Source organism: Ascaphus truei, chromosome 12, assembly GCF_040206685.1.
Source record: "Ascaphus truei isolate aAscTru1 chromosome 12, aAscTru1.hap1, whole genome shotgun sequence".
NCBI classification, from domain to species: Eukaryota; Metazoa; Chordata; class Amphibia; order Anura; family Ascaphidae; genus Ascaphus; species Ascaphus truei.
This window is the reverse complement of record NC_134494.1, coordinates 21,001,671-21,020,049: the sequence shown is the minus strand read 5'-3', so window position 1 is coordinate 21,020,049 and position 18,379 is coordinate 21,001,671. Positions and strand designations below refer to the sequence as shown.

The window sequence follows — 18,379 nt, the reverse complement described above, 5'->3', positions numbered from 1 at the left end:
ATCCCACACACTCAGTACAGCACAAAGTATCCCACACACACGCAGTACAGCACAGAGTATCCCACACACGCAGTACAGCCCAGAGTATCCCACACACTCAGTACAGCACAAAGTATCCCACACACACGCAGTACAGCACAGAGTATCCCACGCACACACACAGTACATCACAGAGTATCCCACGCACACACACAGTACATCACAGAGTATCCCACGCACACACACAGTACATCACAGAGTATCCCACGCACACACACAGTACATCACAGAGTATCCCACGCACACGCAGTACATCACAGAGTATCCCACGCACACACACAGTACATCACAGAGTATCCCACGCACACACACAGTACATCAGAGTATCCCACGCACACACACAGTACATCACAGAGTATCCCACACACTCAGTACAGCACAAAGTATCAGACACACACGCAGTACAGCACAAAGTATCCCCCACACACGCAGTACAGCACAGAGTATCCCCCACACACGCAGTACAGCACAGAGTATCCCCCACACACGCAGTACAGCACAGAGTATCCCACACACACGCAGTACAGCACAGAGTATCCCCCACACACGCAGTGCAGCACAGAGTATCCCCCACACACGCAGTACAGCACAGAGTATCCCCCACACACGCAGTACAGCACAGAGTATCCCCCACACACGCAGTACAGCACAGAGTATCCCACACACGCAGTATAGGACAGAGTATCCCACACACACGCAGTACAGCACAGAGTATCCCCCACACACGCAGTACAGCACAGAGTATCCCCCACACACGCAGTACAGCACAAAGTATCCCACACACACGCAGTACAGCACAGAGTATCCCACACACACGCAGTACAGCACAAAGTATCCCACACACACGCAGTACAGCACAGAGTATCCCACACACACGCAGTACAGCACAGAGTATCCCCCACACATGCAGTACAGCACAAAGTATCCCACACACATGCAGTACAGCACAAAGTATCCCACACACACGCAGTACAGCACAAAGTATCCCACACACACGCAGTACAGCACAGAGTATCCCACACACACGCAGTACAGCACAGAGTATCCCACACACACGCAGTACAGCACAAAGTATCCGACACACGCAGTACAGCACAGAGTATCCCCCACACATGCAGTACAGCACAAAGTATCCCACACACACGCAGTACAGCACAGAGTATCCCACACACACGCAGTACAGCACAAAGTATCCCACACACACGCAGTACAGCACAGAGTATCCCACACACACGCAGTACAGCACAGAGTATCCCACACACACGCAGTACAGCACAGAGTATCCCACACACACTCAGTACAGCACAGAGTATCCCACACACACTCAGTACAGCACAAAGTATCCCACACACACGCAGTTGAGCACAGAGTATCCCACACACTCAGTACAGCACAAAGTATCAGACACACACGCAGTACAGCACAAAGTATCCCACACACACGCAGTACAGCACAGAGTATCAGACACACGCAGTACAGCCCAGAGTATCCCACACACACGCAGTACAGCCCAGAATATCCCACACACACGCAGTACAGCACAGAGTATCCCACACACACGCAGTACAGCACAGAGTATCCCACACACTCAGTACAGCACAAAGTATCAGACACACACGCAGTACAGCACAAAGTATCCCACACACACGCAGTACAGCACAGAGTATCAGACACACGCAGTACAGCCCAGAGTATCCCACACACACGCAGTACAGCACAGAGTATCCCACACACACGCAGTACAGCACAGAGTATCCCACACACATATTACAGCACAGAGTATCCCACACACATATTACAGCACAGAGTATCCCACACACATATTACAGCACAGAGTATCCCACACACATATTACAGCACAGAGTATCCCACACACATATTACTGCACAGAGTATCACACACACGCAGTACAGCACAGAGTATCAGACACACGCAGCACAGGACAGAGTATCCCACACACTCAGTACAGCACAAAGTATCCCACACACACGCAGTACAGCACAGAGTATCACACACACGCAGTACAGCCCAGAGTATCCCACACACTCAGTACAGCACAAAGTATCCCACACACACGCAGTACAGCACAGAGTATCCCACGCACACACACAGTACATCACAGAGTATCCCACGCACACACACAGTACATCACAGAGTATCCCACGCACACACACAGTACATCACAGAGTATCCCACGCACACACACAGTACATCACAGAGTATCCCACGCACACGCAGTACATCACAGAGTATCCCACGCACACACACAGTACATCACAGAGTATCCCACGCACACACACAGTACATCAGAGTATCCCACGCACACACACAGTACATCACAGAGTATCCCACGCACACACACGCAGTACCGCACAGAGTATCACACACACAGTACAGCACAGAGTACCGCACACTCAGTACAACACAGAGTATCACACACACAGTACAGCACAGAGTATCAGAACAGGCTGTGTATTCTGTGCAGGACATCGGTTTGGCGTCTCTTGGAGCAACAGATGAAGAAATAGAAAAACTGTCAACGGTGAGAAACACGTAAAAGACGTGTGTATGTGCATGTTAGAGTGTGTGTTTGGATGTGTACGTGTGTGTGAATGTTAAGGGGAGTGGGTGAGTGCGCATGTCAGGGGTATGAGTGTGTATCTGTGTGTGTGTGTGTGCATGCCATGTGTGGAAGTCTGTGTGCATGTTAGTGTGGTAGTATCTGCATGTTACGTGTGGAAGTGTGTGTTTGTACGTTACAGTGTGTGGATGTGAGTGCATGTTGCACTGTGGGGATGTGTGTGTACACATTACATGTGGGTGGGTGTGTGTGTGCATGTTACAGTGTGGTAGTGTATGCATGTTACTTGTGGGAGTGCTTGTGCACGTTACGGTGTGAGGATGTGTGTACCTGTTACGGAGTGGTAGTGTCTGCATTTTATGTGTGGTAGTCTGCGTGTGCATGTTACAGTGTGGGGATGTGTGTGCATGTTACAGTGTGGGGATGTGTGTGCATGTTACAGTGTGTGCATGTTACAGTGTGGGGATGTGTGTGCATGTTACAGTGTGGGGATGTGTGTGTGCATGTTACAGTGTGGGGATGTGTGTGTGCATGTTACAGTGTGGGGATGTGTGTGCATGTTACAGTGTGGGAATGTGTGTGTGCATGTTACGGTGTGGGGATGTGTGTGTGCATGTTACAGTGTGGGAGTGTGTGTGCATGTTACAGTGTGGGAGTGTGTGTGTGCATGTTACAGTGTGGGAGTGTGTGTGCATGTTACAGTGTGGGGATGTGTGTGTGCATGTTACAGTGTGCGGATGTGTGTGTGCATGTTACAGTGTGCGGATGTGTGTGTGCATGTTACAGTGTGGGGATGTGTGTGTGCATGTTACAGTGTGCGGATGTGTGTGTTCATGTTATAGTGTGGGGATGTGTGTGCATGTTACAGTGTGGGGATGTGTATGCATGTTACAGTGTGGGGGTGTGTGCATGTTACAGCGTGGGGATGTGTGTGCATGTTACAGTGTGGGGATGTGTGTGCATGTTACAGTGTGGGAGTGTGTGTGTGCATGTTACAGTGTGTGGAGTGTGTGCATGTTACAGTGTGGGGATGTGTGTGCATGTTAGAGTGTGGGGATGTGTGTGTGTGTGTGTGTGTGTGTGTGCATGTTACAGTGTGGGGATGTGTGTGTGCATGTTACAGTGTGGGAGTGTGTGTGCATGTTACAGTGTGGGAGTGTGTGTGTGTGCATGTTACACTGTGGGGATGTGTGTGCATGTTACAGTGTGGGGATGTGTGTGCATGTTACAGTGTGGGGATGTGTGTGCATGTTACAGTGTGGGGATGTGTGTGTGAATGTTACAGTGTGGGGATGTGTGTGTGTGAATGTTACAGTGTGGGGATGTGTGTGCATGTTACAGTGTGGGGATGTGTATGCATGTTACAGTGTGGGGGGGTGTGTGCATGTTACAGCGCGGGGATGTGTGTGTGTGCATGTTACATTGTGCGGATGTGTGTGTGCATGTTACAGTGTGGGGATGTGTGTGTGTGAATGTTACAGTGTGGGGATGTGTGTGTGAATGTTACAGTGTGGGGATGTGTGTGCATGTTACAGTGTGGGGATGTGTATGCATGTTACAGTGTGGGGGTGTGTGTGCATGTTACAGCGCGGGGATGTGTGTGTGTGCATGTTACAGTGTGGCAGTGTGACAGCATGTTACAGTGTGGGGATGTGGGGATGTGTGTGCATGTTACAGTGTGGGGATGTGGGTGTGCATGTTACAGCGTGGGGATGTGTGTGCATTTTACAGTGTGTGCATGTTACAGTGTGGGGATGTGTGTGCATGTTACAGTGTGGGGATGTGTGTGTGTGCATGTTACAGTGTTGGGATGTGTGTGTGCATGTTACAGTGTGGGGATGTGTGTGCATGTTACAGTGTGGCGATGTGTGTGTGCATGTTACAGTGTGGGAGTGTGTGTGCATGTTACAGTGTGGGAGTGTGTGTGCATGTTACAGTGTGGGAGTGTGTGTGCATGTTACAGTGTGGGAGTGTGTGTGCATGTTACAGTGTGGGGATGTGTGTGCATGTTACAGTGTGGGAGTGTGTGCATGTTACAGTGTGGGGATGTGTGTGCATGTTACAGTGTGGGAGTGTGTGTGTGTGTGTGCATGTTACAGTGTGGGGAGTGTGTGCATGTTACAGTGTGGGGATGTGTGTGTGCATGTTACAGTGTGGGAGTGTGTGTGTGCATGTTACAGTGTGGGGATGTGTGTGCATGTTACAGTGTGGGAGTGTGTGTGTGCATGTTACAGTGTGGGGATGTGTGTGCATGTTACAGTGTGGGAGTGTGTGTGCATGTTACAGTGTGGGAGTGTGTGTGCATGTTACAGTGTGGGAGTGTGTGTGCATGTTACAGTGTGGGAGTGTGCATGTTACAGTGTGGGGATGTGTGTGTGTGTGTGCATGTTACAGTGTGGGGATGTGTGTGTGTGTGCATGTTACAGTGTGGGGATGTGTGTGTGTGTGCATGTTACAGTGTGGGAGTGTGTGCATGTTACAGTGTGGGGATGTGTGTGCATGTTACAGTGTGGGAGTGTGTGTGCATGTTACAGTGTGGGAGTGTGTGTGTGCATGTTACAGTGTGGGAGTGTGTGCATGTTACAGTGTGGGGATGTGTGTGTGCATGTTACAGTGTGGGGATGTGTGTGTGCATGATACAGTGTGTGAGTGTGTGTGTACATGTTACAGTGTGGGGATGTGTGTGCATGTTACAGTGTGGGGATGTGTGTGTGTGTGTGTGCGTGTGTGCATGTTAAAGTGTGGGGATGTGTGTGCATGTTACAGTGTGGCAGTGTGACAGTATGTTACAGTGTGGGTATGTGTGTGTGTGTGTGTGTGCATGTTACAGTGTGGGGATGTGTGTGCATGTTACAGTGTGGCAGTGTGACAGCATGTTACAGTGTGGGGATGTGTGTGCATGTTACAGTGTGACACCATGTTACAATGTGGGGTTGTCTACGCTACAGTGTGGAGATGTGTGTGCGTGCGCATATTACAGTGAGTATGTGTTTGTTACATTGTGTGAGTCTATGTTACAGTATGTGAGTGTGTGTGCGTGCTCTCTGTGCGTTGTTACATGCATGTTTTGATGCTCTCCTCTGCATGTTTTATGCGTGTCCTGACACCGCTGTTGCTGCAGCTGTACTGGTTCACGGTGGAGTTTGGTCTCTGTAAGCAGGATGGGGAAGTGAAAGCCTATGGGGCAGGTCTGCTATCGTCATATGGGGAACTGCTGGTATGTACAGCTCTGTGCACTCACCTCACATGTACCACATGCCGATAAAACAACTCACACAATGTGTGACACATTGATATACACACTTAGACTTACACACACTGATACAATGTATGACACATTGATACAATATGAGACACACCAACTTAAATACACATTTAATCCATGTGTGACACAGGAAATTAAACTGACACACAGACACACTGATATACACAGACGTACAATGAAACAATGTGTGACACACATACACAGACACACTGATATACACAGACTGTCAAACACACTGATATACACAGACGTACAATGAAACAATGTGTGACACATACACAGAAGCGCTGTTACACATACACACACACACAAACACACACTGATATACACAAACGTTCAATGAAACAATGTGTGACACATGTACACAGAAGCGCTGTTACACACACACACACACACACACACACACACACACACACACACACACACACACACACACACACACACACACACACACACACACACACACTGATCAGCTCTTCAGATATAATACGTACTGCTCTTTATACATACTCGGTCCCACTCTCTCCGCAGTACTCCCTGTCAGACGAGCCCGAGGTCCGACCTTTTGGCCCAGATGAGGCGGCGATCCAGCCGTATCAGGACCAGAATTACCAGCCGGTGTATTTCGTGTCGGAAAGTTTCAGTGACGCCAAAGAGAAGCTGAGGTATGAGGACGGGGAGAGGGAGAGAAGGGAGACAGCGGGGGCACGGTGGGGGAGAGGGAGAGAAGGGAGACAGCGGGGGCAGGGTGGGGGAGAGGGAGAGAAGGGAGACAGCGGGGGTACGGTGGGGGAGAGGGAGAGAAGGGAGACAGCGGGGGTACGTGGGGGAGAGGAAGTGAAGGGAGACAGCGGGGGCACGGTGGGGGAGAGGGAGAGAAGGGAGACAGCGGGGGCAGGGTGGGGGAGAGGGAGAGAAGGGAGACAGCGGGGGCACGGTGGGGGAGAGGGAGAGAAGGGAGACAGCGGGGGCAGGGTGGGGGAGAGGGAGAGAAGGGAGACAGCGGGGGCACGGTGGGGGAGAGGGAGAGAAGGGAGACAGCGGGGGTACGTGGGGGAGAGGAAGTGAAGGGAGACAGCGGGGGCACGTGGGGGAGAGGAAGTGAAGGGAGACAGCGGGGGCACGTGGGGGAGAGGAAGTGAAGGGAGACAGCGAGGGCACGGTGGGGGAGAGGGAGAGAAGGGAGACAGCGGGGGCACGGTGGGGGAGAGGGAGAGAAGGGAGACAGCGGGGGGCACGGTGGGGAAGAGGAAGAGAAGGGAGACAGCGGGGGGCACGGTGGGGGAGAGGGAGAGAAGGGAGACAGCGGGGGCGCGGTGGGGGAGAGGAAGAGAAGGGAGACAGCGAGGGCACGGTGGGGGAGAGGGAGAGAAGGGAGAGAGCGGGGGCACGTGGGGGAGAGAAGGGAGAGGGAGAGAAGGGAGACAGCGAGGGCACGGTGGGAGGAGGGAGAGAAGGGAGACAGCGGGGGCTGGGTGGGGGAGAGGGAGGGACGGGAGACAGCGGGGGCACGGTGGGGGAGAGAAGGGAGACAGCGGGGGCACGGTGGGGGAGAGAAGGGAGACAGCGTGGGCACGGTGGGGAGAGGGAGAGAAGGGAGACAGCGGGGGCACGGTGGGGGAGAGGGAGAGAAGGGAGACAGCGGGGGTACGTGGGGGAGAGGAAGTGAAGGGAGACAGCGGGGGCACGTGGGGGAGAGGAAGTGAAGGGAGACAGCGGGGGCACGTGGGGGAGAGGAAGTGAAGGGAGACAGCGAGGGCACGGTGGGGGAGAGGGAGAGAAGGGAGACAGCGGGGGCACGGTGGGGGAGAGGGAGAGAAGGGAGACAGCGGGGGGCACGGTGGGGAAGAGGAAGAGAAGGGAGACAGCGGGGGGCACGGTGGGGGAGAGGGAGAGAAGGGAGACAGCGGGGGCGCGGTGGGGGAGAGGAAGAGAAGGGAGACAGCGAGGGCACGGTGGGGGAGAGGGAGAGAAGGGAGAGAGCGGGGGCACGTGGGGGAGAGAAGGGAGAGGGAGAGAAGGGAGACAGCGAGGGCACGGTGGGAGGAGGGAGAGAAGGGAGACAGCGGGGGCTGGGTGGGGGAGAGGGAGGGACGGGAGACAGCAGGGGCACGGTGGGGGAGAGAAGGGAGACAGCGGGGGCACGGTGGGGGAGAGAAGGGAGACAGCGTGGGCACGGTGGGGAGAGGGAGAGAAGGGAGACAGCGGGGGCATGAGGGGGAGGGGGAGAGGGAGGGACGGGAGACAGCGGGGGCACGTTGGGGGAGAGGGAGAGAAGGGAGACAGCGGGGGCACGTTGGGGGAGAGGGAGAGAAGGGAGACAGCGGGGGAGAGAAGGGAGACAGTGGGGGAGAGGGAGAGAAGGGAGACAGCGGGGGCAGGGTGGGGGAGAGAAGGGAGACAGTGGGGGTACGGTGGGAGAGAGGGAGAGGAGGGAGACAGCGGGGGCACGGTGGGGGAGAGGGAGAGAAGGGAGACAGCGGGGGCACGGTGGGGGAGAGAAGGGAGACAGCGAGGGCACGGTGGGGGAGAGAAGGGAGACAGCGAGGGCACGGTGGGGGAGAGAAGGGAGACAGCGAGGGCACGGTGGGGAAGAGGAAGAGAAGGGAGACAGCGGGGGCACGGTGGGGGAGAGGGAGAGAAGGGAGACAGCGGGGGCACGGCGGGAGAGAGGGAGAGAAGGGAGACAGCGGGGGCACGGTGGGGGAGAGGAAGAGAAGGGAGACAGCGGGGGCAGGGTGGGGGAGAGGGAGAGAAGGGAAACAGCGGGGGCACGGTGGGGGAGAGTGAGAGAAGGGAGACAGCGGGGGCACGGTGGGAGAGAGGGAGAGAAGGGAGACAGCGGGGGCACGGTGGGGGAGAGGGAGAGAAGGGAGACAGCGGGGGGCACGGTGGGGAAGAGGAAGAGAAGGGAGACAGCGGGGGGCACGGTGGGGGAGAGGGAGAGAAGGGAGACAGCGGGGGCGCGGTGGGGGAGAGGAAGAGAAGGGAGACAGCGAGGGCACGGTGGGGGAGAGGGAGAGAAGGGAGACAGCGGGGGCACGTGGGGGAGAGAAGGGAGAGGGAGAGAAGGGAGACAGCGAGGGCACGGTGGGAGGAGGGAGAGAAGGGAGACAGCGGGGGCTGGGTGGGGGAGAGGGAGAGAAGGGAGACAGCGGGGGCACGGTGGGGGAGAGGGAGAGAAGGGAGACAGCGAGGGCACGGTGGGGGAGAGGGAGAGAAGGGAGACAGCGGGGGCAGGGTGGGGGAGAGGGAGAGGAGGGAGAGAAGGGAGACAGCGGGGGCACGGTGGGGGAGAGGGAGAGAAGGGAGACAGCGGGGGTACGTGGGGGAGAGGAAGTGAAGGGAGACAGCGGGGGCACGTGGGGGAGAGGAAGTGAAGGGAGACAGCGGGGGCACGGTGGGGAAGAGGAAGAGAAGGGAGACAGCGAGGGCACGGTGGGGGAGAGGGAGAGAAGGGAGACAGCGGGGGCACGGTGGGGGAGAGGGAGAGAAGGGAGACAGCGGGGGGCACGGTGGGGAAGAGGAAGAGAAGGGAGACAGCGGGGGGCACGGTGGGGGAGAGGGAGAGAAGGGAGACAGCGGGGGCGCGGTGGGGGAGAGGAAGAGAAGGGAGACAGCGAGGGCACGGTGGGGGAGAGGGAGAGAAGGGAGAGAGCGGGGGCACGTGGGGGAGAGAAGGGAGACAGCGAGGGCACGGTGGGAGGAGGGAGAGAAGGGAGACAGCGGGGGCTGGGTGGGGGAGAGGGAGGGACGGGAGACAGCGGGGGCACGGTGGGGGAGAGAAGGGAGACAGCGGGGGCACGGTGGGGGAGAGAAGGGAGACAGCGTGGGCACGGTGGGGAGAGGGAGAGAAGGGAGACAGCGGGGGCATGAGGGGGAGGGGGAGGGGGAGGGGGAGAGGGAGGGACGGGAGACAGCGGGGGCACGTTGGGGGAGAGGGAGAGAAGGGAGACAGCGGGGGCACGTTGGGGGAGAGGGAGAGAAGGGAGACAGCGGGGGAGAGAAGGGAGACAGTGGGGGAGAGGGAGAGAAGGGAGACAGCGGGGGCAGGGTGGGGGAGAGAAGGGAGACAGTGGGGGTACGGTGGGAGAGAGGGAGAGGAGGGAGACAGCGGGGGCACGGTGGGGGAGAGGGAGAGAAGGGAGACAGCGGGGGCATGGTGGGGGAGAGAAGGGAGACAGCGAGGGCACGGTGGGGGAGAGAAGGGAGACAGCGAGGGCACGGTGGGGAAGAGGAAGAGAAGGGAGACAGCGGGGTCACGGTGGGGGAGAGGGAGAGAAGGGAGACAGCGGGGGCACGGTGGGGGAGAGAAGGGAGACAGCGGGGGTACGGTGGGGGAGAGGGAGAGAAGGGAGACAGCGGGGGCAGGGTGGGGGAGAGGGAGAGAAGGGAGACAGCGGGGGTACGGTGGGGGAGAGGGAGAGAAGGGAGACAGCGGGGGCAGGGTGGGGGAGAGGGAGAGAAGGGAGACAGCGGGGGCACGGTGGGGGAGAGAAGGGAGACAGCGAGGGCACGGTGGGGGAGAGAAGGGAGACAGCGAGGGCACGGTGGGGAAGAGGAAGAGAAGGGAGACAGCGGGGTCACGGTGGGGGAGAGGGAGAGAAGGGAGACAGCGGGGGCACGGTGGGGGAGAGAAGGGAGACAGTGGGGGTACGGTGGGGGAGAGGGAGAGAAGGGAGACAGCGGGGGCACGGTAGGGGAGAGGGAGAGAAGGGAGACAGCGGGGGTACGGTGGGGGAGAGGGAGAGAAGGGAGACAGCGGGGGCAGGGTGGGAGAGAAGGGAGACAGCGGGGGCACGGTGGGGGAGAGGGAGAGAAGGGAGACAGCGGGGGTACGGTGGGGAGAGGGAGAGAAGGGAGACAGCGGGGGCACGGTGGGGGAGAGAAGGGAGACAGCGGGGGCACGTGGGAGAGAGGGAGAGAAGGGAGACAGCGGGGACACGGTGGGGGAGAGGGAGAGAAGGGAGACAGCGGGGGCACGGTGGGGGAGAGGGAGAGAAGGGAGACAGCGGGGGCACGGTGGGGGAGAGGAGGGAGACAGCGAGGGCACGGTGGGGGAGAGAAGGGAGACAGTGAGGGCACGGTGGGGAGAGGGAGAGAAGGGAGACAGCGAGGGCACGGTGGGGGAGAGAAGGGAGACAGTGGGGGTACGGTGGGAGAGAGGGAGAGGAGGGAGACAGCGGGGGCAGGGTGGGGGAGAGGGAGAGAAGGGAGACAGCGGGGGCACGGTGGGGGAGAGGGAGAGAAGGGAGACAGCGAGGGCACGGTGGGGGAGAGAAGGGAGACAGCGGGGGCACGGTGGGGGAGAGAAGGGAGACAGCGGGGGTACGGTGGGGGAGAGGGAGAGAAGGGAGACAGCGGGGGCAGGGTGGGGGAGAGGGAGAGAAGGGAGACAGCGGGGGCAGGGTGGGGGAGAGGGAGAGAAGGGAGACAGTGGGGGTACGGTGGGGGAGAGAAGGGAGACAGCGGGGGCAGGGTGGGGGAGAGGGAGAGAAGGGAGACAGCGGGGGTACGGTGGGGGAGAGGGAGAGAAGGGAGACAGCGGGGGTACGGTGGGAGAGAGGGAGAGAAGGGAGACAGCGAGGGCACGGTGGGGAAGAGGAAGAGGAGGGAGACAGCGGGGGCAGGGTGGGGGAGAGAAGGGAGACAGTGGGGGTACGGTGGGAGAGAGGGAGAGGAGGGAGACAGCGGGGGCACGGTGGGGGAGAGGGAGAGAAGGGAGACAGCGGGGGCACGGTGGGGGAGAGAAGGGAGACAGCGAGGGCATGTGGGGGAGAGGGAGAGAAGGGAGACAGCGGGGGTACAGTGGGGGAGAGGGAGAGAAGGGAGACAGCGGGGGCACGGTGGGGGAGAGAAGGGAGACAGCGGGGGCACGGTGGGGGAGAGAAGGGAGACAGCGAGGGCACGGTGGGGGAGAGAAGGGAGACAGCGAGGGTACGGTGGGGGAGAGGGAGAGAAGGGAGACAGCGGGGGTACGGTGGGAGAGAGGGAGAGGAGGGAGACAGCGGGGGCAGGGTGGGGGAGAGGGAGAGAAGGGAGACAGCGGGGGTACGGTGGGGGAGAGGGAGAGAAGGGAGACAGCGGGGGCAGGGTGGGGGAGAGGGAGAGAAGGGAGACAGCGGGGGTACGGTGGGGGAGAGGGAGAGAAGGGAGACAGCGGGGGCAGGGTGGGGGAGAGGGAGAGAAGGGAGACAGCGGGGGCACGGTGGGTGAGAGAAGGGAGACAGCGGGGGCAGGGTGGGGGAGAGGGAGAGAAGGGAGACAGCGGGGGTACGGTGGGGAAGAGGAAGAGAAGGGAGACAGCGGGGGTACGGTGGGGGAGAGGGAGAGAAGGGAGACAGCGGGGGTACGGTGGGGGAGAGGGAGAGAAGGGAGACAGCGGGGGCACGGTGGGGGAGAGGGAGAGAAGGGAGACAGCGGGGACACGGTGGGGGAGAGGGAGAGAAGGGAGACAGCGGGGGCACGGTGGGGGAGAGGGAGAGAAGGGAGACAGCGGGGGCACGGTGGGGGAGAGAAGGGAGACAGCGGGGGCATGGTGGGGAGAGGGAGAGAAGGGAGACAGTGAGGGCACGGTGGGGAGAGGGAGAGAAGGGAGACAGCGGGGGTACGGTGGGGGAGAGAAGGAAGACAGCAAGGGCACGGTGGGGGAGAGGGAGAGAAGGGAGACAGCGAGGGCACGGTGGGGGAGAGAAGGGAGACAGTGGGGGTACGGTGGGAGAGAGGGAGAGGAGGGAGACAGCGGGGGCAGGGTGGGGGAGAGGGAGAGAAGGGAGACAGCGAGGGCACGGTGGGGGAGAGAAGGGAGACAGCGGGGGCACGGTGGGGGAGAGAAGGGAGACAGCAAGGGCATGTGGGGGAGAGGGAGAGAAGGGAGACAGCGGGGGCAGGGTGGGGGAGAGGGAGAGAAGGGAGACAGCGGGGGCAGGGTGGGGGAGAGGGAGAGAAGGGAGACAGCGGGGGCAGGGTGGGGGAGAGGGAGAGAAGGGAGACAGCGGGGGCAGGGTGGGGGAGAGGGAGAGAAGGGAGACAGCGGGGGCAGGGTGGGGGAGAGGGAGAGAAGGGAGACAGCGGGGGCAGGGTGGGGGAGAGGGAGAGAAGGGAGACAGCGGGGGCAGGGTGGGGGAGAGGGAGAGAAGGGAGACAGCGGGGGCACGGTGGGGGAGAGGGAGAGAAGGGAGATAGCGGGGGCACGGTGGGGGAGAGGGAGAGAAGGGAGACAGCGGGGGCAGGGTGGGGGAGAGGGAGAGAAGGGAGACAGCGGGGGCACGGTGGGGGAGAGGGAGAGAAGGGAGACAGCGGGGGCAGGGTGGGGGAGAGGGAGAGAAGGGAGACAGCGGGGGCACGGTGGGGGTGAGGGAGAGAAGGGAGACAGCGGGGGCAGGGTGGGGGAGAGGGAGAGAAGGGAGACAATGAGGGCACGGTGGGGGAGAGGGAGAGAAGGGAGACAGCGGGGGTACGGTGGGAGAGAGGGAGAGGAGGGAGACAGCGGGGGCAGGGTGGGGGAGAGAAGGGAGACAGTGGGGGTACGGTGGGAGAGAGGGAGAGGAGGGAGACAGCGGGGGCAGGGTGGGGGAGAGGGAAAGAAGGGAGACAGCGGGGGCACGGTGGGGGAGAGGGAGAGAAGGGAGACAGCGGGGGTACGGTGGGGGAGAGGAAGAGAAGGGAGACAGCGGGGGCAGGGTGGGGGAGAGGGAGAGAAGGGAGACAGCGGGGGCACGGTGGGAGAGAGGGAGAGGAGGGAGACAGCGGGGGCAGGGTGGGGGAGAGGGAGAGAAGGGAGACAGCGGGGGCACGGTGGGGGAGAGAAGGGAGACAGCGGGGGTACGGTGGGGGAGAGGGAGAGAAGGGAGACAGCGGGGGTACGGTGGGGGAGAGGGAGAGAAGGGAGACAGCGGGGGCACGGTGGGGGAGAGGGAGAGAAGGGAGACAGCGGGGGCAGGGTGGGGGAGAGGGAGAGAAGGGAGACAGCGGGGGCACGTGGGGAAGAGGAAGAGAAGGGAGACAGCGGGGGTACGGTGGGGGAGAGGGAGAGAAGGGAGACAGCGGGGCACGGTGGGGGAGAGGGAGAGAAGGGAGACAGCGGGGGTACGGTGGGGGAGAGGAAGAGAAGGGAGACAGCGGGGGCAGGGTGGGGGAGAGGGAGAGAAGGGAGACAGCGGGGGCACGGTGGGGGAGAGAAGGGAGACAGCGGGGGCACGGTGGGGGAGAGGGAGAGAAGGGAGACAGCGGGGGTACGGTGGGGGAGAGGGAGAGAAGGGAGACAGCGGGGGCAGGGTGGGGGAGAGGGAGAGAAGGGAGACAGCGGGGGCAGGGTGGGGGAGAGGGAGAGAAGGGAGACAGCGGGGGCACGGTGGGGGAGAGAAGGGAGACAGCGGGGGCATGGTGGGGAGAGGGAGAGAAGGGAGACAATGAGGGCACGGTGGGGAAGAGGAAGAGAAGGGAGACAGCGGGGGCAGGGTGGGGGAGAGGGAGAGAAGGGAGACAGCGGGGGCACGGTGGGGGAGAGGGAAAGAAGGGAGAGAGCGGGGGCACGGTGGGGGAGAGGGAGAGAAGGGAGACAGCGGGGGCACGGTGGGGGAGAGGGAGAGAAGGGAGACAGCGGGGGCACGGTGGGGGAGAGAAGGGAGACAGCGGGGGCACGGTGGGGGAGAGGGAGAGAAGGGAGACAGCGAGGGCACGGTGGGGGAGAGAAGGGAGACAGCGAGGGCACGGTGGGGGAGAGAAGGGAGACAGCGAGGGCACGGTGGGGGAGAGAAGGGAGACAGCGAGGGCACGGTGGGGGAGAGAAGGGAGACAGCGGGGGGCACGGTGGGGAAGAGGAAGAGAAGGGAGACAGCGGGGGTACGGTGGGGGAGAGGGAGAGAAGGGAGAGAGCGGGGGCACGGTGGGGGAGAGAAGGGAGACAGCGGGGGCACGGTGGGGGAGAGAAGGGAGACAGCGGGGGTACGGTGGGGGAGAGGGAGAGAAGGGAGAGAGCGAGGGCACGTGGGGGAGAGGGAGAGAAGGGAGACAGCGGGGGTACGGTGGGGGAGAGGGAGAGAAGGGAGACAGCGGGGCACGGTGGGGGAGAGGGAGAGAAGGGAGACAGCGGGGGTACGGTGGGGGAGAGGGAGAGAAGGGAGACAGCGGGGGCACGGTGGGGGAGAGGGAGAGAAGGGAGACAGCGGGAGCACGGTGGGGGAGAGGGAGAGAAGGGAGACAGCGGGGGTACGGTGGGGGAGAGGGAGAGAAGGGAGACAGCGGGGGCACGGTGGGGAGAGGGAGAGAAGGGAGACAGCGGGGGCATGGTGGGGAGAGGGAGAGAAGGGAGACAGCGGGGGTACGGTGGGGGAGAGGGATAGAAGGGAGACAGCGGGGGCAGGGTGGGGGAGAGGGAGAGAAGGGAAACAGCGGGGGTACGGTGGGAGAGGAGGGAGACAGCGGGGGCAGGGTGGGGGAGAGAAGGGAGACAGTGGGGGTACGGTGGGAGAGAGGGAGAGGAGGGAGACAGCGGGGGCAGGGTGGGGGAGAGGGAAAGAAGGGAGAGAGCGGGGGCACGGTGGGGGAGAGAAGGGAGACAGTGGGGGTACGGTGGGAGAGAGGGAGAGGAGGGAGACAGCGGGGGCAGGGTGGGGGAGAGAAGGGAGACAGTGGGGGTACGGTGGGAGAGAGGGAGAGGAGGGAGACAGCGGGGGCAGGGTGGGGGAGAGGGAGAGAAGGGAGACAGCGAGGGCACGGTGGGGGAGAGAAGGGAGACAGCGAGGGCACGGTGGGGAAGAGGAAGAGAAGGGAGACAGCGGGGGCAGGGTGGGGGAGAGGGGGAGAAGGGAGACAGCAGGGGCACGGTGGGGGAGAGAAGGGAGACAGCAGGGGCACGGTGGGGGAGAGGGAGAGAAGGGAGACAGCGAGGGCACGGTGGGGGAGAGAAGGGAGACAGCGAGGGCACGGTGGGGGAGAGAAGGGAGACAGCGAGGGCACGGTGGGGAAGAGGAAGAGAAGGGAGACAGCGAGGGCACGGTGGGGGAGAGAAGGGAGACAGCGAGGGCACGGTGGGGGAGAGGGAGAGAAGGGAGACAGCGAGGGCACGGTGGGGGAGAAGGAGAGAAGGGAGACAGCGAGGGCACGGTGGGGGAGAAGGAGAGAAGGGAGACAGCGAGGGCACGGTGGGGGAGAGAAGGGAGACAGCGAGGGCACGGTGGGGGAGAGGGAGAGAAGGGAGACAGCGGGGGCACGGTGGGGGAGAGAAGGGAGACAGCGGGGGCACGGTGGGGGAGAGGGAGAGAAGGGAGATAGCGGGGGCACGGTGGGGGAGAGGGAGAGAAGGGAGATAGCGGGGGCACGGTGGGGGAGAGGGAGAGAAGGGAGACAGCGAGGGCACGGTGGGGGAGAGAAGGGAGACAGCGAGGGCACGGTGGGGGAGAGGGAGAGAAGGGAGACAGCGAGGGCACGGTGGGGGAGAAGGAGAGAAGGGAGACAGCGAGGGCACGGTGGGGGAGAAGGAGAGAAGGGAGACAGCGAGGGCACGGTGGGGGAGAGAAGGGAGACAGCGAGGGCACGGTGGGGGAGAGGGAGAGAAGGGAGACAGCGGGGGCACGGTGGGGGAGAGAAGGGAGACAGCGGGGGCACGGTGGGGGAGAGGGAGAGAAGGGAGATAGCGGGGGCACGGTGGGGGAGAGGGAGAGAAGGGAGATAGCGGGGGCACGGTGGGGGAGAGGGAGAGAAGGGAGACAGCGAGGGCACGGTGGGGGAGAGGGAGAGAAGGGAGACAGCGGGGGCACGGTGGGGGAGAGGGAGAGAAGGGAGACAGCGGGGGCACGGTGGGGGAGAGGGAGAGAAGGGAGACAGCGAGGGCACGGTGGGGGAGAGGGAGAGAAGGGAGACAGCGGGGCACGGTGGGGGAGAGGGAGAGAAGGGAGACAGCGGGGGTACGGTGGCGGAGAGGGATAGAAGGGAGACAGCGGGGGTACGGTGGGGGAGAGGGAGAGAAGGGAGACAGCGGGGGCACTGTGGGGGAGAGGGAGAGAAGGGAGACAGCGGGGGCACGGTGGGGGAGAGGGAGAGAAGGGAGACAGCGGGGGTACGGTGGGGGAGAGGGAGAGAAGGGAGACAGCGGGGGTACGGTGGGGGAGAGGGAGAGAAGGGAGACAGCGGGGGCACGGTGGGGGAGAGGGAGAGAAGGGAGACAGCGGGGGCACGGTGGGGGAGAGGGAGAGAAGGGAGACAGCGGTGGCACGGTGGGGGAGAGGGAGAGAAGGGAGACAGCGGGGGCACGGTGGGGGAGAGGGAGAGAAGGGAGACAGCGGGGGCAGGGTGGGGGAGAGGGGAGAAGGGAGACAGCGGGGGCACGGTGGGGGAGAGGGAGAGAAGGGAGACAGCGGGGGCACGGTGGGGGAGAGGGAGAGAAGGGAGACAGCGGGGGCAGGGTGGGGGAGAGGGAGAGAAGGGAGACAGCGGGGGCACGGTGGGGGAGAGGGAGAGAAGGGAGACAGCGGGGGCACGGTGGGGGAGAGGGAGAGAAGGGAGACAGCGGGGGCAGGGTGGGGGAGAGGGAGAGAAGGGAGACAGCGGGGGCACGGTGGGGGAGAGGGAGAGAAGGGAGACAGCGGGGGCACGGTGGGGGAGAGGGAGAGAAGGGAGACAGCGGGGGCACGGTGGGGGAGAGGGAGAGAAGGGAGACAGCGGGGGCACGGTGGGGCACAAGGGGTGCAGAATGTGCTTGGCGGAGTGGGGTAGACATGGAGTTCCCAAAAAGACATTGGGGTCGCGGCATTGGGCCACTGTCACAGGTGGAACCGGAGCACTGTGCATACTCCTGTCCCTGTACGTGTCTGCGGTTTCCTACCCATTATCTTTGTGTGACCTGTATCTGTGTGTGTTTTGTGCAACCTATACCTCCGTGTGTCCTACATTTGAGTTTGTCCCATGCATGTTCTGTACCTTTTGTGCCCTCTGAACTAACACACAGTATGTTCCTCCCTGACAGGAGTTACGTCTCCCGTATAAGGCGTCCCTTCGCTGTGCGTTACGACCCATTCACTTTGAGCATCGAGGTTTTGGACTCGCCCGGTCGGATCCGCAACTCACTGGAGGGGCTCAGAGATGAAATGGAGACCCTCACCAACGCACTTAGCATCCTCTCCTAACACACCCCTCACCAACACACTTAGTATCCTCTCTTAACACACCCCTCACCAACACACTTAGCATCCTCTCCTAACACACCCCTCACCAACACACTTAGTATCCTCTCCTGATACACTACTCACCAACACACTTAGCATCCTCTCCTAACACACCCCTCACCAACACACTTAGTATCCTCTCTTAACACACCCCTCACCAACACACTTAGCATCCTCTCCTAACACACCCCTCACCAACACACTTAGTATCCTCTCCTGATACACTACTCACCAACACACTTAGTATCCTCTCCTGATACACTACTCACCAACACACTTAGCATCCTCTCCTAACACACCCCTCACCAACACACTTAGTATCCTCACCTG

General features: G+C 61.3%; 1 protein-coding gene across 1 annotated transcript in view; it reads left to right on the top strand.

Annotated features, from left to right (window-relative positions):
* Positions 1-18,379, top strand: part of TH (tyrosine hydroxylase) — a 73,120-nt gene that overhangs the window by 47,992 nt on the left and 6,749 nt on the right. The window contains exons 10-13 of the mRNA XM_075566914.1: positions 2,525-2,581; positions 5,742-5,837; positions 6,417-6,550; positions 17,851-18,379. The exon at positions 17,851-18,379 is cut by the window's right edge and continues 6,749 nt beyond it. Coding sequence (XP_075423029.1) covers positions 2,525-2,581; positions 5,742-5,837; positions 6,417-6,550; positions 17,851-18,010 — 447 coding nt within the window. The 3' untranslated portion in view covers positions 18,011-18,379. The remainder of the gene's footprint in view (positions 1-2,524; positions 2,582-5,741; positions 5,838-6,416; positions 6,551-17,850) is intronic.